Source organism: Sciurus carolinensis, chromosome 16 (genome assembly GCF_902686445.1).
Source record: "Sciurus carolinensis chromosome 16, mSciCar1.2, whole genome shotgun sequence".
Taxonomy (NCBI): Eukaryota; Metazoa; Chordata; class Mammalia; order Rodentia; family Sciuridae; genus Sciurus; species Sciurus carolinensis.
Genome location: NC_062228.1, coordinates 18,234,014 through 18,260,845, shown reverse-complemented (window position 1 = coordinate 18,260,845; position 26,832 = coordinate 18,234,014). Strand labels below are relative to the sequence as shown.

Here is a 26,832-nt window from a genome sequence, read left to right as displayed (position 1 = left end):
TGCCAGCCTGGCAACCTGTCCTGTCCCAAATGGTGTGGGTAGGAAGGGTCAGGCCTGAGTTGTACAGAGCTCAGAGTGACCCTTGCCCCACCCTGCTGGGAGGGCATGTACACAGGAACCCTAATGGAGAGGACCTACCCCACTGGCCGCTGTTTGACCAGGATGAACAGTACCTGCAACTGGACATCCAGCCTACTGTGGGCCGGGCTCTGAAGGCCCACAGGCTGCAGTTCTGGACCAAGACCCTTCCTCAGAAGATCCAGGAGCTAAAGGAGGCCAAGGACATGCACACAGAGCTGTAGCTCCCTGTGTCAGGGAGGGAGGGCTGGGTTAAGTGCATGTGGGGTCTGCCTGTGCTGCCCACACATGCCCACCCAGCAGCCAGGGTTGACCCCCTCATTCACATAGTCATTCATCCACTCTTCATTCATCCATTCAGCCAACACTGATGAAGAACTCATCTCATGACGATCATTGCCCAGCTGCCATGGGTTCTTCTTGTTAGATACAGTCAGCAAATCCCCCAGGAAGCTGTGGATGGGTAAACCCAGTGGATGCCCACTTCCTCCGTACTCCACTGAACTTCACCTCCTTCCCTGCACCCTCTGTCTCCTCTCCTCCCAGTTTCCAGTCTCCCACTTTGAGAGAGATATTTTAGGAAGCAGTGCTGACCTAAGTTTCACAAACCCTTGCCAACCTCTCAGCAAGTACCCCATGTTCTCATATCTGAGGGAGACCAAGAGAAACCTGTACATCAGAAGCCCCAGTGTCTTAGTCCATCAGGCTGCTGTAAAACAAAAAAAGTATAATCTAGCCAGGCACAGTGGCACATACCCATAATCCCAGCTACTTGGGAGGCTGAGGGAGAAGAATTCACATATGCAAGTCCAGACTGGGCAACTTGGGGAGACCCCAGCTCAAAATAAAATAAAAAGGGTCTCGGATGTAGCTCAGTGGTAGAGTGTTTGCCTATCATGTGGAAGGCCCTGGGTGTAATCATTGTACCACCATCAAAATATAAACAAATGAACACAATAAACTGGGTAGCTCATAAACAGTGGAAATTTCCTGCTCTTTGTGTTAGAAACTGACAAATTCATAATCAAGTTGTCAGTAGATTTGTTGTCTGGGGAGGTCTTGCTTTGATTTCTAGATGGTATCTTCTCACTGTATCCTTGCTTGGCAGAAGGAGTGAACAAGCTCTCTTGTCCTCTTTTATACGGTTACTAAACTGGCTCCCCTCCCAGTGATTTATCACATTCCGTCTGGCTCTCTTTTTTCTTTTTAAATCAAGGCCAATGGGTAGTCTGATTTTATTATTTATGGCAATTTGTGTGTGTGTGTGTGTGTGTGTGTGTGTGTGTGTGTGTGTGTGGTGCTGGGCACTGAATCCAGGGCTTTGTGCATGCTAGGCAAGCACTCTACCAACTGAGCTATAACCCCAGCCCATGGAGACTACCTTTCAATGTATGAATTTGCAGGACACAAACTTTCAGGCCAAACACTTAGAGTTCCCACATCTTAGCCACCTAAGCTACAAACAGAACCATATCCCTGAGCCCTCCTGGAGATTAATGTTATTTCTCATTAACATTTAATTCTACCCACACACCATCTATTTCTGTTCCAAGGAGGTGACTGACCCCAGACTTGCAAGAAGCAAGTATGGGATTTTCTACTGGCTTCTGGAAGTTGGGCCAGCTGGCATGTCCAGTAGAGCCAGGTGGGGTCCTCTGGGTCCTGTCTCCTGACATTGGCTCTTGTTCTTTGGATCTGCACGCTCTGAACCCCACATTGACATGGTCATAGCACACTTGGGAAGATGTTATCTGTGGGGTGTGTCCTGGAAGAGGCCCTCCAAGGGGCTCAGGAGTTCCAGACACAGTGGAAAAGATTCCCCTGGCTGCCTGAGGAGCCTCTCCATCCAGAATCTTTCAGAACCCCCTGCAATCTCCTGACCATCCACAACCTACCATGGCATCCACGTGACCGACTTGCCCTCTCACCTCATTCTTGTCCCTAACTTTTCTGGTCCTTCCAATAAAAATCTTCTCATCTTTTATCTCAGCAATCAAAGGTGCCAAATTAAGCTCAATATGCACCTTTGTTTCTCTGAAGCATTTTCTGTCATGGAAAGGCTGTGTCCCTTACTCCATGGACCCTGAGACTCCCCCTATGCCCTACCTCTCCCCAACTTGCCTCCATGGGGGACCAGTTTTCCCAGCAGAGAAAATCCCCTCTGTCATCCAGCATGTTTCAGCCCAACCACAGGGCACCATGGCTTTCAGGGTGGAAGATGAAGCTTGCCATGTTGCCTATCGTGGACACCAGGTGGCAGGCTAGGATCACAGTAAGCCTGGGCTGACTGGCTCTTTAGTCTCTTTTCAGTGCTTGGTGTGTGTGGACTGGTGCATACTACTTCCACTGCGTTCTGAAAACTTTTGTTGTGCTCCTGATGTAAACATGTCCCTGTATGGTTTACAGTTCTGAGCATGCACAGGTCGCTTCCCAAACTGGGTCCTCAGAGTAGTTTTCAGCTTACAGTAGGTTCGGTAATTCTTTGTAAGAGCTTTCTTGTGGATAATCTCCATGAATTCAATTCACCCATTTTAGCTGCAAAGTTTGGTAAATTTGAGCAAAGGTAGGAGACGTGTAACCAGCACCACTTCAGGTTTGGAATGCTTCTTAAGCTCCAAAACGTTCCCAAGTGCCCATTTATATTCCATCATCATCGTGACCTCAGCTCCCTGGCAACTGCCTGATTGCTTTCTGGTGCTGTAGATTGCCTTTCTAGAATATTCTAGCAAAGGAGTCATTTGTGACTGACTGTGTCACTTGCGTAATGATTTTCAGATTCAAGTGACAGTTCTTTCCTTTTATTGGAGAGTGGCCTTGCATGTACACATCTGCCACACTTTATCCATTTACCAGTTGATGTACATCCGAGTGACTTCCGTTTGGGGGCTATATTTAATAGAGTTGATCTCGACATTCTTAGACATGACTATCTGTGTATACATGCTTTCATTTCTTTTGGATAAAGACCTTAGAGTGCAAGGTGAAGTGGCACAGGCCTGTAATCCTAGCCACTCAGGAGTCTGCAGCAAGAGGATGGCAAGTTTGAGGCCTTAGTGAGACCTTGTCTCAAAATAAAAAATAAAAAGGTCTGGGGATGTAACTCAGAGGTATAGCATCTGTGGGTTTACCCCCAGTACTACAAACAAATTTTTTTAAAGACCTGAGAGGTAATTGCTGAGTTATATGACAAATATGTGTTTGACTTTTAAGAAAATGTCAAAATGTCTTCCAAAATAACTGTTATCATTTTGCCTCCCAACCAGCCATATATGAGGGTGCCAGTTGCTTCATATCCTCACCACCAGTTTCTTTATGAGTTTTAAATTTTGATTATATTGAATGGGTGTGTAGCGGTATCCCATTTCCCTAGACTTTTGTTTTGTTTTTTGTTTGTTGTTTGGTTTGGTTTGGTACTAGGGATTGAACCCAGGGGCACTTAACCATTGAACGACATTCCTAGTCCTTTTTATTTTTTATTTTGAGACAGGGCCTTGCTAAGTTGCTGAGGCTGGCTGTGAACGTGCTATTTTCCTGCCCCAGCCTCCTGAGCCACTGGGATTACAGGCGTGCACCACCATGCCTGGTTTCCCTAGACTTTGAGACTCCATCTCCATCTTCTTCTCTGCACTCTTTTTTCTCTCTCTCTCTCTCTCTCTCTCTCTCTCTCTATGCATACTATACATGTGTACACACAAAAGTGCACACACACACATACACACACACACTTATACAGATATACTCCTGAGACACTTCTTCATTGTGCATCATCAATGCCAGGACCTCTGTAAGATGGTGTCATAAGTGGCAGATTACAAGACGACCTTCACCCCAGCAGTGATGGACCGCAGACTCCAGTAGAAGCACTATGTTGTCCGGTTGAAATAAAGGAGTTTGTAACACAACTCAACTGGGAGGAGCCCCACAGTCCAGCTATGAATTAGACCAGGAGAATAAAGGCAGCATCTGCCCAGGCAGGGACTGGTCATGGCTTGAACCAGAGGGCTTTGGAAGGGCAACTGAATCCACAGCAGCCTTGCTGATTGGGTTTAGGTCAAGGAGAAGCAGTGCTCTCAGCATACCGGCTGCTTAGATCCGGGTGAATAACGATTGCTCCCCAAAGGTGCTGAAAATGAACTCCCAACCGTGCTGGGCTGTGGGAACCTATGGGAGGCAGGATTGGAATGCAGAGGCCAATAATGGTTTTCAGGGACCTCCTGAGACTGAGCCCCTGACACTCCTTCCTCCAGGAATTCAGGCTTGGCAGGTGCTCCTGAGCCTAGGTCGGGTTGCCTATATCCTGGCAGGTTTGGGGACCAGCAAATACTTATTTAATGTTTGTCAAGTGAGTAGTTAAGTGTCCTTTAACTCAGTCTCCCCTTTGGAGTCCTCCTTTGTTTCAAGGACATGGTGCACATCTGTAATCACAGCTACTCAGGAGGCTGAGTCTGGAGGATAGCAAGCCTGAGACCAGCAAGATTCTGCCTCAAAATAAAATAAAAATGCCTGGGGGTGTAACTCAGTGGCAGAGCCCTCGCCTAGTCTGCATGAGGCGCTGGGTTCAATTCTCAGTACTAGGTCGCAGTTGGAAGAAATCACTGGGTTGCCATCTATAGACTCACTGGTTGGGGCCACCTCAGCATTCCAATTATCTGATGATGTGCTTTGCAGTCACTGCAGCTGTAGTTCAAGTAGGCCCCGCAGCACTTGTGCCCTTGGCAGATCTCTGTGGTGTGCACGTGTTGCAGGTTCTGCAGGCATTCAAGGTGCAAAAGTTATGGGGTCATGGTGGCTTCCTTCTGCATTTAAAAGAAAAGCCTTTGAAACCAGGCAGAAATTTGCTGCATGGTTAGAGTCTCCTCAGGGAATCCCCAGTGGAACAATGCATAATGGAGCTAAGAAAGTGGAACCAAAGTGGAGACCCAGAAAGGTAGAGAAACAGTGGCATGCCACACCAGCCTCGAAAAGCCACACACATCAGCATGCAACTGTGAGAGCAGCCATTCACCCCTGCTGCAATGTGCACAAGAAGCTGGACTTGGAGGTTTAGAATTTCATGTCAGTCCTACTGAGTTGTTCAGTCTTTCTTGGGGCCATTTACTCTTTTCTGCTTCTCAATTCCTTCCTTTTGCAAAAGGAACATTTATCCTCTCCCCATCCTGCCATTGCATCTTGGAGGTATGTACTTGTTTTCATTTTTTGTTTGTTTGTTTTTGTTTTTGTTTTTGTTTTGGGGGGATTGGTGCTGGGAATTGAACCCAGGGGCATTTAACCACTGAACCACATTCCCAATCCTTTTTTATATATTATTTAGAGATAGGGTCTCACTGAATTGCTAAGGGTTTCGCTAAATTGCAGAGACTGACTTTTAACCTGAGATCCTCCTGCCTCAGCCAACGGAGCTGCTGGGATTACAGGCATGCACCACCATGCCTGACCTGTGTTTTTGTTTGTTTGTTTGTTTGTTTGTTTTTTAATATTTTTTACTTGTAGATGAACACAGTTCCTTAATTTTATTTATTTTATTTTTAGGTGATGTGAGGATCAAACCCAGTGCCTCACATGTGCTAGGTAGGCGCTCTACAACTGAGCTGCAACCCCAGCCCTTGTGTTTGCTTTTTGACTTTTTTTTTTTTTTAACAGGAACTCAGAGCTGAAAGAGTTTGCCTTGATTCTTAGAGGAGATGTTATGCTTGGATTGTTTAGTGACACAGGAAGAAATTAAGACTTTAAGACTCTTGCGGGGGGATGAAAGCATTTGCATTGTGAGGGCATGGACCTTGGGCCAGGGATGGAATGTTATGGTCTGAATTTTGTTCATATATCACAAAGGTTAGCATACTCGAAGTTTGGTTTAGTGTGGCAATGAGTGATGGTAGACTTTAAGAGGTAGAGCCTGGTGTAAGGTCCTTAGGGTCATTAGGGGCATGTACTTAGAAGGAATTGTGAGATCCCAGCCTCTCTGAATTCTTGTTTTTCTAGATGAGGTCTTTGCCTCCTGTATGTCTTATCTACCACAAGGTCCTCATCAGAGCCAAGATGACGCTGGTGTCATGCTTTTGAACCTCTAGAACTTTGAACCAAATAAATCTCTGTTGTTTGGTTTTTGGCAGTACTGGAGATTGAACCCAGGGCCTCATGCTACTAGGCAAGCACTCTACCATTGAGCTATGTACCAGTGCTAAATCTCTTTTCCTTACAGAGTTAGCCTGCCTCAGGGATTTCATTATAATAACAGAAAATGAACTAAAACACAGAAAATGGAATTTTGTTTGGCTATAACAAATATTGACACATGCTAGAACTTGGATAAACCTCAATATAAAACATTATGCTGCCAGGAGTGGTGGGGCACACCTGTAATCCCAGCAGCTTAGGAGGCTGAGGCAGGAGGATCTCAAGTTCGAAGCCAGCCTCAGTAATTTAGCAAGGCCCTAAGCAACTCAGTGAGATCCTATCTCTAAATAAAATACAAAAAAGGACTGGAGATGTGGCCCAGTAGTTGAGTGCCCCTGGATTCACTCCGCAGTAACAAAACAAAACAACAACAACAACAAAAGAAAAACTTTATGCTAAGTGAAAGAAGTCAAACCTAAGAGGTCATACATCATATGATTCTTTTTATATGATATATCCAGACTAAGTAAATCCATTCAAACAGAAGAATAATGATTATCAAATGAAATGGAGAATTATTACTTATTAGCTTACGGGATGTTTTGCTGGGGTGATAAGAGTTAATAATTAGAGAAGTATGGTAGTTATGTAACATTGGGAACACACTATGTGTGACACTGAATTGTATCATTGAACTACACCCTCAGCCCTTTTCATTTTTTATTTTGAGACAGGATCTCGCTTAATTGCCCAAAACTTGTGATTCTCCTGCCTCAGCCACCTGAGTACCTGGGATCACAGGCATGTGTCACTGTGCCCAGCTGAATTGAATTGTCAGTTTTGCAATGGCTGCTTATATGTTGAGTGAATTTTACCTCAATTTTTTCAAAAAATCACATTAGTTTCCCCCACCTGGCATTCGGGCTCAGGCACCCCCCTGGCAGAAAGAATGAACAGCAGTCCCCCTACTCAGGGGCCTACTGATCCACTCAGAGTTACACTCCAAGTCACTGGCCACCTTTCCTTCAGGGCATCTTGAGGAGAATACAGGGTCTTGTGAGAGCTGGGTTGTTGTTGTTGGTTGGATGGTTTTTTTTTTTTTTAAGCAACAAACTTTTACTATCTCATAGCTTCTGTGGATCTTAACTGTTTAGCCTGATGGTTCTGGCTCAGGGTCTCACATGGGATTGTGGTTAGGGTGTCAGCAAGAGTTGTGGTTATCTGAAGTTTTGACTGGAACTGCAGGATCCATTTGCAAGATGGCTTATTCACATGGCTGTTGGTCAGAGGCCTCAGTTCCTGAGCGTATCTTCAGGACATGACAGTTAACATCAGTTTCAGAGGTTCCATCCTTAGCCAGTCTACTCCATTACTCTGGGCCTGAAGTGAGACAGAGAACATCATGGCAGAAGAGCCTACAGAGGAAAGCAGCTCAGCACATGGCCACCAGCAATCAGTGAGCACTGAGAGCTGGGATTTGAACCCAGCTGGGCTATTATATTTGGTCCTCTGCAGGGGACTCTCCCAGTTCTGTTCCTGACTTAGTCACAGAATGAGACATTGAGTCCTGGAGCTGGTCACCAGCCAAGTGGGATGGACCATGGAGGTTTGTATAACACCTCCCTTTAGACATGAGTGATGCCAAAGGTCAGAGTCTTTGACTTATTTTCTGTTGCTTCTGCCCACAGTCTGTTGTGAGGAATATGAAGAGAGTGGTAAATGCTGGGTCCAGTGCCCTGGTATGGGTGGGCTGTCTGTTTCTGGCATTTACTACCACAGCCACTGGTAAGACATACTCACTGGGTCTGAAGAGTGGACATTTCTGGGTTGCAGGAAGATCAAGTTGGGAGGGGAGGGAGGGAAAAGAAGGGAAGGGAGGGAAGGACTGGGAAGAGTGGGCAGCCAACTCAGGGAAGGGGCACAGCTTGGAGGGATGCCAGGGTATGTGCATGCAATCTGGGCAGTGGCTCTGCCCTTGCTGTCTATGTGATCCCCAGAGCAGCCATGTCCAGGGACGCAATTGTCCTTATGTTTTAAGGGGACTCAGGATTTGTTTTAGTTGGGTATGGTAAGACAGGCAGATGTGCAAAGGACTGTCACAAAGGAAGAAGTTTATTCACAGTTGCCTAGAAACAAGACACATGGCACACTGCAGAGCCACCCAAGGAACCTACTAGGTGGCAGAGGGAATGAGAGGAAAATGTGGGTATGAGCTTTTATTGTTTCCCCAAGCAGGAAAAGGCAAGCAGGTTAAGCAGGCTTGGGATAGGCTAGTTTGAATAATTTCAGCAGACTCTGGGGCATAGAGGCTCTGTCCCAAGTTGTCTCATCCCTGGCCCAGGAGTGCTCAGGGCTAGTGGATAGTGGCCAGGATTGTGAAAACTCATTGAGGAGGTGGCTGGGGTATGGCTCTGGATCAGCTCATATTGAATGACTTGCTTCCCAACATGTTGTCTCCTCTTTAGAAACTGACTGACCCTGGTAGGGGTGGTCCCTCCAAGGTCAACAAGGCTCCAGATATCGAACATAATATAGAAAGTAAAGAATAGAATATAGAAAATAAAGACATGATTATATTTTTCTTTTAGCAGATGAATAATCTGAGGTTCAAGTGGACAAGTGACTGGTCCAAGGCCCAAGGCCCCACAGTAGGTGTGGTTTGGCCATGGAGGGGAGCAATAATGATGCCAAAAGGAGGAAGTTGGGGGAAATTAAAGGGGTAATCAAAGGACTCAACTTGCAGACTGCTGGGGGAGTTAACCATGATGCCGCATGGCAGTGCTCAGAACAGAGCCTGGAAGTACAGGGGCTCGGAGAGCAAGTGTATCCTTCCTTCTGAGAGACCATCTTTCATCCTCTCATGGACCCTGCAAACTCACCCCATTACCCCTACATCCTGCCCTCAGAGCCCCAAGTAACTGGTCCTGAAGTGGACACCCCACTAGGCCGTGTGCGAGGTCAACAGGTGGGTGTGAAGGGCACAGATCGCCTCGTGAATGTCTTCCTGGGCATCCCATTCGCTCAGGCACCTCTGGGGCCTCTCCGGTTCTCAGCTCCACTCCCAGCACAACCCTGGGAGGGTGTGCGGGATGCCAGCACTGATCCCCCCATGTGAGTAGCCCAGGCAGGGGTGGACAAGGGGGCCATTTGGCAGGGATCTATCTGCCAGAGCTTGTGAGGCTGATTACCTGGCTCTCCGGTTCATCCTTGGCCACAGGTGCCTGCAGGATGTGAAAAGAATGGACACTAGCAGATTTATACTCAATGGAAAACACCAACTCTTCTCTGTTTCTGAGGACTGCCTGGTCCTCAACATCTACAGTCCAGCTGAGGCCACTGAAGGTTCCAGGAAGCCGGTATACAGCCCAGAGATTCATATCCACCCTGCCCACCTGCCCTCAGGTGTTCCCAAACCACCTTGGAGGTCCTGAGAATGCCCTGAACTAATCCTTGGGCAACTGGATCCCAGAAGCTGGGATCACTGCCCCACGGTTATCTCTGCAGGTCATGGTATGGATCCATGGAGGCTCTCTGATGGTTGGCTCTGCCACCTCCCAGGATGGATCAGCTCTGGCTGCTTATGGGGATGTGTTGGTGGTCACAGTCCAGTACCGCCTTGGGATCTTTGGCTTTTTCAGGTGAGATAGATGCCGGGCAGAAGGCATTGACTGCCCTGGAAAAGTCAACTCATGAAAGAACTAAGGACCTAGGGTAGATGACCAGGAGCTGAATGGAGAGCACTGAAATCCTAATGATTGGGGCAGAGAGTGGTGCTTCCCTGAGGCTCCACTCTGGGAATGGGCCCAGTCAAAGCTGGAATTGTATATTGAACTTGGTCCCTAGGATAAATGGTATTGACTTCCTGGGCTAGGGCCAGATTCCCAGGAGGGACTGGGGTCAAAGAGCAACAAGCTTATGCAACCATTTGAAAGTCAGACTGTTAGACTTGTCCATATCACATAGAGGTGCCAAGCGTAGCTCATAGCCAGGTGACTTTGGGAGCAGAGGAAAGTTCATCATCCTGGTGGCTGATTCAAAGCAAACCTGCAATGGTCAAGGAAAATGTGTCTGGGGAGTCACTTTGAGCTAACCACTACCCCACCCTGCCCCCTAGCACTGGGGACAAGCATGTGCCTGGCAACCAGGGCTTCCTAGATGTGGTGGCTGCTCTACGCTGGGTGCAGGGAAACATCACCCCCTTTGGGGGTGATGTCAACTGTGTTACCATCTTTGGTGAATCTGCTGGTGGCACCATCGTCTCTGCACTGGTGAGTCATCACAGGAAGTTAGCAATTGTGGCTAGGTTGGGAGGGCTACTGCAGCCCCATACCTCTCAGCTCCTCTGGTCTCTTTTGATAGTCACCAATCCTCTCCACTGTACCCAGGTCCTGTCTCCGATGGCTACAGGGCTGTTCCACAGAGCCATAGCACAAAGTGGGGTCATCACCATGCCAGGGCTCATGGAACTCAACCCATGGCCCAAAACTCAGGTCTGTATTTTTTCACCCTCTTACTCCATGCCTCCACACTCAACTTGTGCTGGCCCTAGGGTCTCAGAGTGGGAGGCAGTCACTGACAGGGAGTTTCCTGTTGTCAGAGAGGGACCAACCATGATGAATAACACACAGCCCCTTCAGAGACTCAGAGGAATGACATGTATTCCAGCAGCTGGGCAGTCAGGCATGGCTTCCTGGAGGAGGACACCCCTAAATGGATCACCTCTGGCCTCCTCCCCAGTGTGAGGTCTTGGGGAGCACACATTTCCCCAAGGGTCCTTGGGGAACTCTCTATTCCCAACCACCCTGCTGTTTGAGAGCTCTCCATTCAACCTCTGGATCCCCCCTAGATTCCCACTGACAGTCTTGTGAGGAATTGCTAGGGGAAGTCAGAGGGTTCTCGAAGGGGAACTACACACACCTGCAAAGGCTGCAGGTGTGAGACTGTGACAGGTCCTGGAAGCAGGAAGCCATTAGGTAGGGAATAGAGCAGTTAAGGGAAAGAGCAGGAAGTGAAGGAGCTGGAGAAATGGGAGGCATTGCAGAGAGCTCACAGGCCATGCAATGGTCCTGGACTTGATCCAGAGGGTAGGAAAAAGCAGGGCAAAGATGAGTCTGAGCTACTCAGAGTGGAAACTGGACTGAAGGGAGCAACTCTAGAGGTCAGGAGGCCAGGGAGATAGTCAAGGGAGAACCAGGCCAGAGAGATTGTGATGGGGCAGGGGAAGACCAGCAATGAGGACAGGGACGAGGGGAGGCTGGATCAGTGAGCTCTCCTGGCTCCAGTTCCCAAAGGTGGAGGAGTGGCGGAACACTATAATCCCTGGTGCAAGATGATTCAGGAAGCTCTACAGGGCACATTGCCTCTTAACTGGGCAAAAAGGTGTCCATGGCCCTGCCGTGGAGATTTTCTCACCTCACACTTTAGGTCCTTCCCTTGAAGTTGTCCCTAACAGCCTCACTTCCTACCTGACCCCTGGCCTGCTCTAGCCACAGCATCCCCTGCCACCCTCACACTGGTCTGATGGAGCTCCTCTCTCTTCAAACACTATCTCTGTTTCTCTTTCACTCCACAAACTGTACTGACACAGAAAAAAACACAGTTCTCAGAGGGGCAAAGGGCATTCCCCCAACCCCGTGCAACAGGGAATGGCAGTTTGATGTCACTGGGGGCTACACAGGGCAGAGATGGGCCTCTCAGGGGTGGTGGCAGGTATCTGGCCAGACTTGGACCTGATCTGTGACATAACAGCCCAGTGTTCTACAGATGCACCCGCTGTGTATGAAAAGGAGTGGACTGGAGGGATGGGGGGTAGGGGTGACTGAGAGGGAAGCAAGACATGTCTTTCTCCAGAATGTAGCACGCTCCTTGGCCTGCAGCTCTGACTCCCCGGCTGAGCTGGTACAGTGCCTTCAGCAGAAGAAAGGGCAAGAGCTGATCAACCTGTCGGTATGTATCCTCTTGGGGGATGGGGACACACAATAGCACAGAGAGGGTCCTGTCCAGCTCCTTTGGGAGCAGAGGAGAAGTCACCAGTCTGAGGTGAGACTTGGGGCAGCCATCCATGAGGGGAAGGAGCTGAGGATCCACCCCAGCCCCAAGGATAGACCCTAGCTGCTAGGGAAGACATCTGTTTGGAAGCAGCAACTGCTCCAGGTCTCCTTACTTCCCCTGAGCCCCCAGTTCCAATGACCTCCATCTCCTCAACTTCCCTCAAGGGTCAGTCACTCAGTCATGCAGCTGGGTGACCCCTAGGGTTATACCCTTTGAGGCTTGGTCCTGACTCAGGGGCCTTCTGCCTTGTTTTCTCCTACAGAATAATCTGGTCTCTTCCTACACCATTGATGGCTCCTTCTTTCCCAAAAGTCCCCGGGAACTCCTAAAGGAGGGGCAATTCTACTCTGTGCCCTTCCTCCTGGGTGTCAACAATCATGAGTTTGCCTGGCTCATTCCCAGGGTGAGTGTTCTCCAGCACCTGTATCCTTTGGGACCCTTCCCAGTCAATCTTCTCCCACACCAACATCACCACCACAATCCTGTGCACTGAGCACTCCTGTTCCTCCCATTTGGTAGGTAAAAAAGCTGAGACTCAAGTTTAAGGGACTTGCTCAGGTTGCTCAGTTTCATTTTCACAAAGCAATATATTTCCTTTTGGGGGATCTGGTTTTTGCACAAAGTGGTCTGGGCAGTTCCAATCCACAGCATATTCCTGTTGGTATCTTGTTTATACATTAGGCTCTTGGAGACTGATTTGTTTTACTCTGTACCTGAGAGACTGACTACCTAAGACTCTGAGAGTTCAGACAGCATCGAGTCATGGGACAAGTACCTTCCAGTCCATTCTGTGCCCAGAAATCCCTGCGAAATATCAACATTGTGCTTTCCTCCTGAGCAACTTCTTACGTCATTCTCACTTGTCTACTCATCTCTGCAGCAATCTTTTCTGTCTGTTTGTTGTAGTGCTGGGGATGAAACCACAGGCCTTGAACATGCTAGGCAAAGCACTCAACCACTAAGCTACAACCCTAGCCCAACCATCACTTTTAATGGCTGCAAACCTCCCACAAAGGAGAGTCTCATCATGTTTCTTCACTTTGGCATTTGGGCAGCTTCTGCTTTTTGCCACTGCAGCAAATGGTGCAGTGAACACCTTCATGTGCACAGCTTTTGTCCTCTGACTTATTCTTTTGTAATCAATCCCCAGGAGGGGCATTTGCTTACACAGTATGAAAGGCTCATGTAATCTTGACACTCAAGGACAAAGCTTGTACAAGTTTCCAGGTCAATGTCCCAGGCTCTGGCAGACACCTTGTCCGCACACTATTGATATACAGCTGTGAACATAAAAATGACAGAGTGCTGGCTGGCTCCCAAGACCTGTGCAATCTTGCCTATGCCCAGGACCTACGCTGAGGTTGTTTCTCAGCCTCAGTGAATCCAAGGCCTGCTCCCTGCATCTGGGGCAGGCATTCCCTTGCACTCCTTATCATCCACAGTAGCACAAGTGTAAAATTTTCACCAAACTCAATGTTGACTCAATATCCATGGTAAAACTTTCGCATTAGAAAGTAATCCATACCTCTCACAGAAACCTGTCCACTTCTTACATATTGCCATTGACATAGCACTTTCTGAAATTGCTACACCAGTTTAAACTGCCACCAGCAACTTGAGTCCACAAGTTTCCTTGTAACCTTACCAGCATTTGCAGAACGTCAATTAAAAAATATCAGCTTTATTGAGATATTATTTATACACCATAAAAATTCACCCCTATAAAGACTAGTATTTGATGTTTTTTAGTATATTTGCAAAGATGTGTAACCATCACCGCTATCTTATTCCAGGATATTTGCATTGTTCTTAAAAGAAGCCCAATCCCCTTAGCAGTCACTCCTTGTTCCCTCTCTTTCAACCCCTAGCGACTACTAACCTACTTTCTGTCTCTACTGATCTACTTTCTGTCAAATCTATGGATAAGCCTATTCAGAACATTTCATACAAATGCACACACAAAATATGTGGCTTTTTGTGTCTGACTTCTTTCACTAACATTGTGTGTTTTCAAGATTCATTCATGTTATAGCATGTATCAGTACTCCATTCCTTTTTATGGCTGCAGAGTCAATTATATGGCTGTACCACATTTTGTTTATCCATTTATCTATCAGTTGATAGACATTTGGGTTGTTGCCACCTTTTTGGTTATTATGCATGATCCTGCTATAAACATTCATATACAAATTTTATGCAAATATATTGTATTAGTTAGTTTTGCATCACTATAAGGAAACGCTTGAGGCTGAGTAATTTGTCAAGAGGTTTATTTAGCTCATAGTTTTGGAGGCTGAAATTCCAAACAACATGGTGGGGGATCTGATGATCCCCTCATGGGCTGGATTGCTGATGTGGGATTATATCACAGTGCTGGGAGTGATCATGTACCAGACAGCAGGGGAGGGGCTCTTTTTATAACAACTGGTTCTTACAAGAACTCACCAGGAATCCCATGAGAACTATGTTAATCCTTTCCCAGGTCAGGCTTCCAATAACTAGGCCTCACCTCTTAAATGCGCACGGTCTCCCAATATTGTCATACTGGGGATTGAACTTCCTACACATGAACACTTGGAGGGGACACTCAAACCACATCTATACAGTAGCACAGATGTTTTAATTTCTTTTGATTATTTATGTGGGAATAGAATTGCTGGGTCATATGGCAAATATATTTGATCATTTGAGAACCTGCAAGACTGTTTTCCAAAGTGACCACATGATTTTACGTTTCCTCCAACAGTGTGTGAGAGTTCCAATTTGTCTACATTCTTGTCAACACCTGTTTTGCTTCTCTCATTTTGATTCCAACCACCCTAGTGAATGTGAAGTAGTATCTTATTTTGATTTGCATTTTCCTAAAGATGTTTGAGCATCTTTCAGGTACATATTGGCCTTTGTATTTTGGTGGTGCTAGAGATTGAACTAGGGCCTTATGCATGCTAGACAAGTGCTCTGCCACTGATCTCTATCCCCAGACCTATTGGTTATTTTTATATCTTCTTTGGAGAAATGTCTATTCAAATTCTTTGCCCATTTTAAAATTGGATTATTTGTCTTTTGTTGATAGTGTTGTTGAATTGTAAGTTTTTTACATATTCTGGATACAAGTTCCTTATCAGACATGATTTGCAAATATTTTCTTCCATTCTATGGGTTGTTTTTTTACCTTCTTGGTAGTTTCCTTTTTAACACTCAAGTTTTCAATCCTATGAAGTTCATCTATTTTTTTTTCCCTTTTGTTGCTTGTATTTTTGTTGCATATCTAAAAAGATGGATTGCTTGATCCAAGATTACAAAGATTTAGCCCTTTGTTTTTTTCTGAGAATTTTATAATTTCAGCTCTTACATATAGATTTACAAACTTATTTGAAGTTAATTTTTGAATATGGTTTTAGAGGTTTTTTGGTATGTGGTTATCCAGTTATCCTAATACCCTCTTTTTTAAAAAAACTTCTTTCTCTACTGAATTATCTTGGCATCCCTGTTGAAAATCAACTGACCATAAATATAAAGATTTATTTCTGAACTCTCCATTCTATTCCATTAATATATGTGTCTATCTTCATGGCACTACTACACTATATCAATTACTATTGAAATTGAGAAGAATAGACTCTCTACCCTTGTTCTCCTTCAAGATCATTATATCACTTTGCATAACATAGTGCCACAATATGAATGGCTTAAATGACAGAAAGTTGTTGCCTAACAGTTACAGAGGCCAGAAGTCTAAAATCAAGGTGCCATCAAGATTGGTTCTCTGGTACTTCTGAATGCTGTGGGGAAGAATCGTTCAGGGACTCTCTCTTAGCTTCAGGTAGCCACAGGCATACCTTGGTTTGTTATCTACCCTGTCTTCACATGGTCTTCCCTCTGTGTGTGTCTGTCTCAGTGTCCATATCTCCCCTATAGAGGGATACCAATCATATTGAATGAGATCCCACTCTAATGGTTACCTCTGTAATCATCTTAATTACCTTTGAGGTGAGGAGTGTGTTTGCTTTGCGGCACTGGGGACTGAACCCAGGGTGCTCTACCACTGAGCCCTTTTTATTATTTATTTGCAATAGGGTCCCCCCAAATCAACCAAGCTAGCTTCAAACTTGTGATCCTCCTGCCTCAGCCTCCTGAGTAGCTGGAACTACAGGCATGCACCACCACACCCAGCTTAACTTAATTATTTTTGTTAAGGTCGTTTTCTCCAAATAAGATCACCTTCTGAGATACTGAGGACTAGGAGACACTATTTGCTCATCCATGAATTTTTATTCCTATTCTTACAAGATTAACAAAGAGCCTAGTAGCAATGAAATGAATGTTAATGACTAACATCTCATGGTGCTTACTCTCTGTCAGAACTACTGTGTTGTACATTAACACACTCAGTCTTTGAGACAATCCTGTGGGGCAGGTGTGTTAGTTTTTTGTCACTGTGACCAAAATACTTGACAAGAAACTAGCAATGGAAAAGTTTATTTTGGTTCATGGTTTCAGAGGATTCAGTCTATGGTCAGCTGACTCTATCACTCTGGGCCTGAGGTGAGGCACAGCATTATGGCGGAAGAGTATGGAGGAAGAAATCTGCTCCATTCCTGGCAGCTGGAAATCAGGAGGAGAGGGGCAGGGAAAAGATAAACCCTTCCAGGACCCCCAGTGACCTACTTCCCCCAACTAGATCCCACCTCCCACTAATTCATTCAGATCAATGGACCATAAAAGGGATTGATCCGCTGATGAGGTCAGAGCTCTTATGATCCAATCATTGCCTAAAAGTCCCACCCTGAACCTTCCTGCTTTGGGAACCATGCTTTCTACACAAGCTGCACATGAGTTTTTGGGGGGACATTCCAGATCCAAACCATACTAGTAGGTTATTACCATTCTTTGTTTACAGATTAGGACACTTGAAGCACAATGAATTTAAGTAACTTGTCCAAGTTGTGTACCTAGTAAGTGGCAGAGCTGAGACTTAAACCCAGGGAGTCAGGCTTCAGTGCTGTTAACTGTAAATTATATAAAGCCAACATTGGACATTTTTAACTTTACCTGTAGCTCCTGCTATAGTCCCTGGGGGTCTTAATATTATTCTATAAAAATATTGAAAAAATGATCTCATTTCCTAGGGTATCATCATCAACCACTGCCTGTTGTATGTGGTGCTAATGTTCCCAGTCACCACCCCTCAACCACCAATCTGAGGTTTATCTTTTGAGGTCTTTGGACTTGTGGGTTTGGCCACACAGACTCCATAATGAATTTGTGGATGCAGGGTTGTGAACACGTTCCTGCCCTGCCCAGAGCTGGGAGTGGGGGGGGCTGTGGTCCAGCTGTACTGAGAGGGACTTGTTTTTTGCCACAGGCCTGGGGTCTTATGGATAAGATGGAGCAGATGAGCCGGGAAGACATGCTGACCATCTTGAGACCCTTCATGATGGATTCGGTGAGGCAAGAAGCAGGGGGAGGAGGCTGGTGGGTATCTGATCCATCACAGTATGCTACCTTTTAGCCCTCACAGATATTCAACCTTCACCAAGCCCCTTGATCCAACTGCTGAGTTTTAGTTCCACCCATGGATCCCCTTGGACGAGTCAATGTGGTTCTCAAAGGAAAATCATTATCATCATCATAATCATTGTCACTGATCCTTAATGAGTAGTACATCCTATGTACTGGGGACTATGCTATCCTGAGCACAAGGACAGGCATTGATCTCCTTCAGCCATCCCAGCAAGTCTGTGAAGTAGGGACTTTTTTTTTTTGTACCAGGGATTGAACTCAGGGGCACTCAACCACTGCGCCACATCCCCAGCCCTATTTGGTATCTTATTTAGAGACAGGGTCTCACTGAGTTGCTTAGTGCCCTACTTTTGCTGAGGCTGGCTTTGAACTCTTGATCTTCCTGCCTCAGCCTTTGGAGCTGCTGGGATTTCAGGTGTGAAGTAGGGACTTTCATTATCTCCATTTTACAGCTAAGAAACTGAGGCTTATGGTAGGTAAGGAGCCGAGACAGATCTTGAGTCAGCTCTGTCTCACCCCAGAGCCTGAGCCACTAGATGACAGATGGAATTAGGGTCAGACCCCAGCCCTGGTCACTTTCCCAGTTATCCCAATCACTCCAAATTCATGTCTTCTCTTCCATGCTGAAAACTTCAGGTAGACTGTCAAACAAACCTGCCAGGCAAAGACTGCCTTTCGGAGAGGCTCAGCCACCCTGTCTAAGGTCACACAACAAAGCAGTGGCCACAGAGCTAGGATTTGACTCCAAAACTGAGCTTATCCTACCCAGACACCATCTAGAACTCCCAGGGAAGCAAGAAGGCAGGTGACTGACCACTGGAATATGAACTCTGACATTTGGAGGAACCCATGCTGGAGGGTGTAGGGCTTCTTGGTAAGGTCTGTCAGAGCTATGGGAACTGAGCAGGCCTGAACATGACCTCTCACCCCAGGATGTGCCCCCTGAGATGATGGTCACTATCATAGACGAATACGTAGATAGTAACTCAGATGCACAAGCCAGAAGACACAGCTTCCAGGAAATGATGGGCGATGTCCTTATCTACTTTCCTGCCTTGAATTTCTCAAGAAACCTCCAGGGTAAGCCTATCCCTGACCATCTGCCCCCTCCCCCCCCCACTTGAGCCCAGGAGCTGGGTTATTACAGGTAACATTCCCCTGATACCCTTTGCCTTGTACCCTTCTGCCACTCCCAAAGCCCTCTTTTTCTGGGATGCAGCATCATAGTAGTGAGAGGTGTCTCTGGCAGAAAGAGGAGAAAACAGAAGTTCAGAGAGGTACAGAGATTTGTCAGAGGTCACCCAGCAGGGCTCTTCACCAGTTGTCAGGATTCATTCAATGTATGGATCATTTTGTCTTCTTTCCTTGCTTTTCCTGGGAGAAATCTCGCTTCCATCAAGATCAGCCACCATTCTCTGACACAGTTCTAGAATAGCTCCAAGTTCTTCACTTGGTGACCCTGGGCAAGATAATGAACTACTCTGTGCCTGACTTTCCTCATTTGTCAAATGGGGATAATTAATTCAAAGTTGTTATGAGGATTAAATGACAGTACACATTCAGCTTACAGAGTGGGACCCAACACCTAGCAGTAGTTCAGCAATGCGTCCTGCTAATCATTTTATCTTCATCATTTCTATGACTAAAATTGGTGTTATCACCAGCTTGTACAGCCACAGGCAGGGCCTGATCATGTGGGTACCTAACTCCAATCCTGCCCTCTTTCTGCAGATTCTGGAGGCCCCGTCTTTTTCTATGAGTTCCAGCATCCACCCAGTTCTTTTGCGAAGATCAAACCAGCCTGGGTCAAGGCTGACCATGGGGCTGAGAGTACCTTCATGTTCGGAGGTCCTTTCCTCATGAATGAGCGCTCCCTCCTAGGTATGGACAGACAGACAGACATGCAGTCCCTGGGCTGCCATGCTCCAAGGTTTCAGGGTAGGCTTGTGGAGACAGAGGTCTCCAGCCAGTTGCAGAGACCCTTGGATCCCCTCTAGATCCCATCAACCCTAATCCAGGTCTGTTTCCCCCGCCAGCCTTTCCAGAAGCCACAGAGGAAGAGAAGCAGTTGAGCCTCACCATGATGGCCCAGTGGACCCAATTTGCTCGAACAGGGTGAGTGAGTGAGCATGGCTGGCTTTAAACCTGAGGTTTAGGGCCTGAGACACTCAGACCTGCCCCCAAGAGGGTCAATACAAAAAACCTTGGTTCTCATTCATTCCTCTTGCCCAGGGACCCCAATGGCAAAGGGCTACCTCCTTGGCCCCAGTTCAATAAGTCGGAGCAATACCTGGAGATTGGCCCCATGCCACGAATCAGGCAAAAGCTAAAGAAGGCCCGAATGCAGTTCTGGACAGAGACGCTCCCCAACAAGATCCAACAGTGGCACCAACAGCAGAAGAGGAGGAAAAGCCAAGAGGATCTCTGAGGCAGGCCTGGGCCTTCTAGACTGGGGCCAACCCAAAGGGTGTCAAAGTCCCAAGAAGGCAGCCTCTTTTTCTGCTCCTGCTAAGAGAGACTTTAATCTAACCTAGGCTATTGTGGGCTCACGTCCCTTAAAACATCAATCAGCCTCTGCAGGACTGGCATGGCACTGTTCGAAATGTCACTAGCCTGCTTCCTGCCTCTGGGACTTTGCACAAGTCCCTGAAATGCCCTACCACTGGCTTCATGGCAAGTTCCAGCACATTCTTCAAGCTCTCCAGAGGATCCCTTCCCCCAGGAAGCCTTCCCAGTCTTCCCCAAGCCATGTGGCCCCAAGCAGGTGTTAATTAAATCACAGCCTGCTCTAGGTTCACACTGTGTCTGGGTCTTTGTCCCCACCAGAGGAGGTCTCTGAAAGTGGGGATCAGCCTGACCTTACTCTGTCATCCATACCAGGATAAGGCAGGACCTGAAGTCAGGGGACATTTGGAGGGTGAGTGGCAGGTAGAGAATTTGTGAATGGTGGCTACTGTACTTGAACTCAGGCCCCTCAGGGCCCAAACCATGCTCAGTCCCCCACAGGTATTATCTGCCCTGGCCAGCAGGGTGGTTTTCAAAAGCATTTCAAGAGTGGGGAAGTCCTAGGACACCAGAGGAATTCAATCTAGAAGAGATCTTAACCTGCAGAGGCCTCGTACTAAGGCAGAGTCCCCTTCTCTCTGCCACCTAGTCTTAGCCCCTGCATAAGACAGAACAGAATCCAGCAGTGCCACCCTCACTAGGCACAATCTTTTCCAATTACAGCCTTGATGCTCAGGAACTGGGATACAAACTCCCAGCCCAAGTGCCTGGGTTCCTCCCTCCCTTCCCATTTGGGGAAAATGAGACTAGAAGTGTAACTCAGTGATAGAGTATATGCTTGGTATGTGAAAGACCCTGGATTCAATCCCCAGCACCATAAAAAAATCTGGATTTTTATATTCTCCCAATGTCTTCCCTTGCCCCACTTTCCTATTCTACCAGTTCCAATCCCATATATAGCCTTTCTCAGCCAGAGGAGTTCCTGGCTGCTGATGGTTACATGAAAAACATTTGCAACTAGGACTGTTATGTTCTGGAAAAACCCATTTGAGGCAGGAAGGAGAGACACAAAGTCAGAGGGGTTCTGAATCATATCATTCCCCTGCTCAAAGACTCCCTGTGACTTCCTGTCTCCCTGAGGACAAGTTCAAGGTCTTTGTATGATATTGAAGTTTTCCTGTTCTCAACCCCTTCCCTCCACCAGGGAAGTTTTCCCCATAAACTGGTAGGAAGCCTGATCAGTAAACAGTACCCATGTGTGTTTCTGGGACCCAAATCTGTGAAAACAGAGAGACCAGTTCAGACCTGGAGGACAGGGAAAGAAGGAAGGACACACAAGCAGAAAGCTGAAGAACAGCAGATGTTACTCAGATATGTAGGCCAGAGTAGTAGACTAGAGGGGAGAGGTGTGCCTGGAAGAGGGGACAGCCAGAGCAGGGGACCAGAGTACGAGATGTGCTGAGGAAATGTAGTTCTGAACAAGTGAAAGGATAATCAAAGATCAGATTGCAAGAGGTTCATGGACTGTGATGGGGGTGTGGACTTGATCTCAATATTCTTTTTTTTTTTTTTCTTTCTGTGGTGCTGGGGATTGAACCCAGGGCCTAGTGCATGCTAGGCGAGCACTCTACCAACTGAGCTATATCCCCAGCCCTCGGGGGTGTGGACTTGAGAGCAACAGCCATGGGAAGGTTTTAACCAGGGGCCACGTGAGCAGATTTATCATCTGGAAGAGGGTGTTGGGATGAGGAGGCTGGAGCAAAGAGAAAAGAAAGGGGCCAGTGTGGGCCTGCAGGAAGATGGAGAGGCACTGGTAGGCTCTTGATTTAGAGTCTTCAGACAGACTTGGTGACTGATGGGACACAAAGGTAAGGGGAAGGAAGACTCCTCAGGATCAACCTCCATGAAAGTGAACAGAAGTTGCACTGGGAACCAAGGATCTGATTTTGTGCAAAGTCATCATCCTCCAGGCCTGAAGAGGCAGGCTAAATGGCAGCCACAGAGGTACAGGGACATTATCAGCTTCCACGTCACCATCACCAGCAGTCCTCAAAGTGCACACACAAGCTGGTGAACACTTAGACCCCGACCACACACAGGGAGGGAGGGGAATGACTGGCATCACCCCCAGCATCTGGGAAAAGCACCCCTACAAAGCTGATGCTCTGGCATCAATCCTCTTGTCTCTCTATTCTCTCCTCTCCAGGTCATGTCCCTGAGGCTCACCTAATGCCCCTTTCCTGCCTTTCAGGATATCCTCGACCACCTGGTGTTCCTGACCCAAAGACCCAAAGTCACACATAGCTGAGGGGAGAAAGTCACAGAGTTAGATATGATCCTGCAGGGCATGGACTGGTGGACCCTCCATGTGGCAGGGTCTTGTGGTGATGGAACACCAGGGGGCGTCGCAGCATCAGACATGCTCACGTGAACACAAACACAGGGATGGAGCCAAGCAGGTGTTCCCAGTAGAGGTGCACAAATATGTACAAACCCAGGGACAAGCTTAGTTCCACACATTGGCAGTCTCATATACACATGTTCACTGAGAAAGTTCCAGTCCAGTTCCACCATTTACTGAATGTGAATCTTTAGACAGTTCTTTATCCTCTTTATTGTTCAGTTTTCCTGTCTATAAAGTGCAGACGATAGTGACTGTTCACAGGTCTGTTATGAGCATTTGAAAAAACACTGGACATAAAGTACTAGGTACTTTATGTATGGTGCCTGACAGACAGCAAATGCTCAATAAATGCTCCCTGGTCTAGGTATGGGCACAGACTCCAGTTGTACTGGATAAAAACAATCATACGGCACTGTCAACTACCATGGAAGGTAGGAGGATGCAGGGATGTTAGGGTGTCATGATTTTTACCTGGACCTCTTCCACCTAAAAATAACTTTTGGATTTGTGGCTGCCCAGAAGAGTAAGCAGGTGGAGCCCTGTGGTATCCCGAATAGTAGGCTGAGTGCCCTGTAGGAGCCCTTGACCCTCCCTGGGGATCTCAGGGCAGCCATGGTCCAAGTCCCCACTCTGCCTATAGCCAGCCACCTTGGGTTTTAGACTTGCCACCTCCCACCTGCAGACTGGTTTCCAGTCTAGCCTGCCCGGGCTCTTGGAAGGTGACCGCAATGAGAGAAACTTGACAGAAGATGCCATCTCTGCTTCTTGGGAATAGCACCCAGTCCCACTGCTCCCCTCTCCCTGCCCTGGCCCTCAGACCTCACTCTGATTAGCTCCAGGTTTCTCATGCCTGGGAGCATTAATGCCCACTGGAGCAATTCCTCCCTAACATCCCTGAGCAGGACCCTCCTTGATTCCAAGGGCCATGACCAGGGCCCTAGGGCACAAGGCAATAGTCGGCAGTAGGAGTGGGGCGGGGTCCAATGACTGGAAGACCTGCTAGCTGTCCTCTGAGCCCAAGCTTACACACATCCATTTCCTAGCTCAGGCTTCTGGGCAGTCCTCCTTACAGATGAAAAAACAGAGAATCAGAGAGGGAAGTGCCTTTGCCTGAGACCTCACAAAGAGTCAGACCTTACACCTAAGTTTGTTGACCTCCAGATGGCAAGCCTTTGCCCTTCCAGAATGTGCCCTCCTGTCTAGAGTAGGCTTTCCCAATGTTGAAGTTGAAGTTTTGGGGTTTGGGATTTGAATTAGTAGCAAGGTCAGCAAGGGAGGCCTGCTTGGGTTGGGGGATGGCATTGCAAGGCAATGACCTCAGACTACAGCTGCTCAACCCACAGAGTGATGAGAGGCCAGAACTTCCCTCACCAAGACCCTGGAGTTGGTCAGTGTGCACAGTGCCCACCCCAAGCTGATTTCATGGCCTCAACCCCAGTAACTGGGTGTGAAGGTATGGAAAGTCCTGCAGAGTGAAGGACTAGGTTGAGCCTCCCTCTCCAAGGAGGGCCAGCTTTCAGGTGTCCTTCATCCTGATCTTCAGGCCCCAGCACCATCTGCTGCTTCAAGGACTAGACGACTCTGAGCTGACCATGGCTCCACTTGGATGAGGGGAACATGGAGGAAGGCAGAGGGCCTCCCAGGCCTCATAGGAGATCAGGCAACCCTCAGAGTAGACCTGACTCAGAGATCCAAGAGCAATAGGGCTAACTAGGTGGCCCGAGTTCCACCACCCCTGGCCTATCCCCCGAGGGATAGTGCCTAGCCTTTGCCAAGACCATCTGCCAGGGAAGGAGTTGCTAGAAGTTGCTGCCCCAAGGGTGGGAAGCAGCATGACTGGGGAAAGTCCCTATCAGATTCTGTTCCTTTGTGACCCTCATAAGATGGCTAGGCACCTGGCCCTTCCCAGGCTTCCAGATCCTCATGCACGCCTCAATCCCCAGAATCTCCAGCGTACAAGGCTGTGGCCTGACCCTCATGTGACTAGCTTGAGTCACACCAAGGTCTCTGTCTGAGCCTAGCGAGCCATACTGAAAACTGCCAGGTCAGAGTTTGGGGAAAGAGACAGCATTGGCTGCAGGGCAGGAGGGCTTTGAAGGCACCTGGGACCTCTGAACTGAGGATGGGGACTGTCCCATGTTGACATCACCTGAAAAATACAGGCAGGTGGTAGGAATTCCTCAGTTATCTCCCAGTTGGACCAGACGCTCCACCAGGGCAGGCTCAGATCTGAGCCTCTCACTCTGCACCCCTAACCCCAGGCACCTCCAGGCTGTGGATTAAGTGCCCTGTGGCAGTTGCTGGGAGCCAGGTTCCAGGCTGGGGCTCTCCTCTCACAGAGGACTTAGGTTCCCTATCTATATAATAAGTATGGGTAAGTTGGTCTCATGCAAGAGGCTGCAAGGGTCTGGCTCTGTCCTGAAGGGATATGCACCCAGAAGGGCACCCTGGAAGGGGATGAACTGGGTTTTGAAGGATGGCTAGGAGTTCACCTGTTTGACAATGCAGGGAAGGGCATTCCATATAGAGGAAACAGCATGAACAAAACAGCTTTGCTCCCACCCATCTCTTTGGCGTTGTCAGTGGCAAATATATTTATAGGTCCAATAATGTACTATATGCACATTATTTGGTAAAATTGCTTTTTAAATCAGTTAAGAGTGTAAAGGGAAAAATACATTTATACTGTCTTTTCTAATTTCAATTTTTCTCTGTAAACAGGAAAATAGCTACAAACTTGGGGAACTATGGAAACAACAGTGTCCAGCATAGGTAGAATACCCAGTGTACCCACGATACCCATGATACCCAGAATACCCATGATACTTAGCAGTAACTTATCTAATCCTTCCAGCAACCCTCAGAATTAGCCATCGTTGGCTCCATTTTACAGGTGGGATTACCGAAGCTCAGAAATGTACTCCGCAATAACGCGGACGGCGAGCGACTAGCTGACTTCAAGTCCCCATCTGTCCCACTTGAAGTCATTGCTTACTCCACATCCTTGGCTGTTTTCCCTTTATCAGAGAAAACTCTAGAAAGAGATTCAGGGAAGTAATATTCTGGCTTTCTTCTGAGAGTTGGTTCTAACCCCTAAGATAAAGTTGCATCGGGGCCACATGACTCCCCGGCCTGTTCAACATCCCCTGGGCTCCATGTGCACACCGGATAGGGAATATATGTCCTGGACACCCCATCAAGGTGTCTGGCCTATCAGAAGTTCTTTCCATGTGGGCCAGGTGAAAGGTTGTTACTTCTGTGGGGAGAGGTGGCAGAAGTGGAGGCAGATGTTGACAGTATTGGTCCTTAAGGCCCACACAACTGGCCAAGAAAACACACAGCTGGGTGGGGGAGTCATTGTGTGGCTGACCCCCAGGCCTGGCAGGTGGACTCACAATCTTGCCTGCCTTCTCCACTATTCCCTCCCCCTGTCCACTCCACTATTTTGCCTGTGCTTTGAATCACATTCTCCACGGTGCTTGCCGCATACAGCTAAGCTAACTTTGTCAAGAGCCTGGACAACAAAAGAAAGAAACCCCCTCACCTCCTGCAGCCCGAATTTCATACTCATAGTGATGTGGCCACATCCCACAGGGGACCCAACAGAATGAGGCAGTCAAGAGAGGAAAGTAGTCAATAGAGTAGGATGTGGTCTGGGCCAGATGGAGCTGCTGGTTGACCCTATTTCCCTGGGCCTGGCCTCCCTATTCTCTCATTGCTAACTCTTTACCTCCCACACTGACTCTGAACCCCTGCATGCCCATTTCATTAGTGAAAATTTTTAAAATATAGAAATAAATGTTTTCAAGAATAAAAGAAAATCAAGGTCACTGATGTCTCATCAACCACAGGCCAACCATGGATTCCATTTTGGCATCAATTCTGTTTGTCTGTTGTTTTAGACATCTCGGAAGTATTCCGGTATGTACTTTCCATGGCTAAGCTGGTCCTGTCCAATGCACAATTTCAGATTTTACTTTTTTCAGGTGATTGAACAATGTCAGCTTTTTCTCATGTGCCAGTTGGCCTTCGGTATCCTCCAGTTCCAAGTCCAGAAAATCAATCAATGGTGCATTAAAAATATTCTTTAAAAAATTATGTCTGTACTACACAGATACATACTTTTTTCTTGTCCTTACTCCCTAAACAATACATTC

General features: G+C 47.4%; 2 protein-coding genes across 3 annotated transcripts in view; both read left to right on the top strand.

Moving 5' to 3' along the window:
- The window catches only part of LOC124967590 (cocaine esterase-like), a 30,265-nt gene extending 28,207 nt beyond the window's left edge, over positions 1–2,058 (top strand). Inside the window, exon 12 of one of the 2 annotated variants that reach the window (XM_047530035.1) lies at positions 116–2,058. In XM_047530035.1, the coding sequence (XP_047385991.1) occupies positions 116–302 (187 nt within the window). In that variant the 3' untranslated portion in view covers positions 303–2,058. The remainder of the gene's footprint in view (positions 1–115) is intronic. The other variant, XM_047530033.1, reaches the window with a different exon arrangement.
- A 5,781-nt stretch (positions 2,059–7,839) lies between these two features.
- Ces3 (carboxylesterase 3) lies at positions 7,840–20,561 on the top strand. The gene is made up of 13 exons (XM_047530030.1): positions 7,840–7,977; positions 9,099–9,303; positions 9,410–9,548; positions 9,697–9,830; positions 10,307–10,460; positions 10,578–10,682; positions 12,043–12,138; positions 12,506–12,646; positions 17,609–17,689; positions 18,699–18,846; positions 19,498–19,647; positions 19,803–19,881; positions 19,999–20,561. The coding sequence occupies exons 1-13, from the start codon at positions 7,896–7,898 to the stop codon at positions 20,192–20,194; spliced, it is 1,710 nt and encodes a 569-aa protein (XP_047385986.1). The 5' UTR covers positions 7,840–7,895; the 3' UTR covers positions 20,195–20,561.
- Positions 20,562–26,832: the final 6,271 nt, after the last annotated feature.

Excerpts from the sequence above, each read along its gene's own strand:
- Ces3 (XM_047530030.1), top strand. The coding sequence starts at position 7,896 with ATGAAGAGAGTGGTAAATGCTGGGTCCAGTGCCCTGGTATGGGTGGGC. Across the intron at positions 10,683-12,042 it reads ACCCATGGCCCAAAACTCAG|AATGTAGCACGCTCCTTGGC; the intron begins GTCTGTATTTTT and ends GTCTTTCTCCAG. Across the intron at positions 12,647-17,608 it reads TTGCCTGGCTCATTCCCAGG|GCCTGGGGTCTTATGGATAA; the intron begins GTGAGTGTTCTC and ends TTTTTGCCACAG.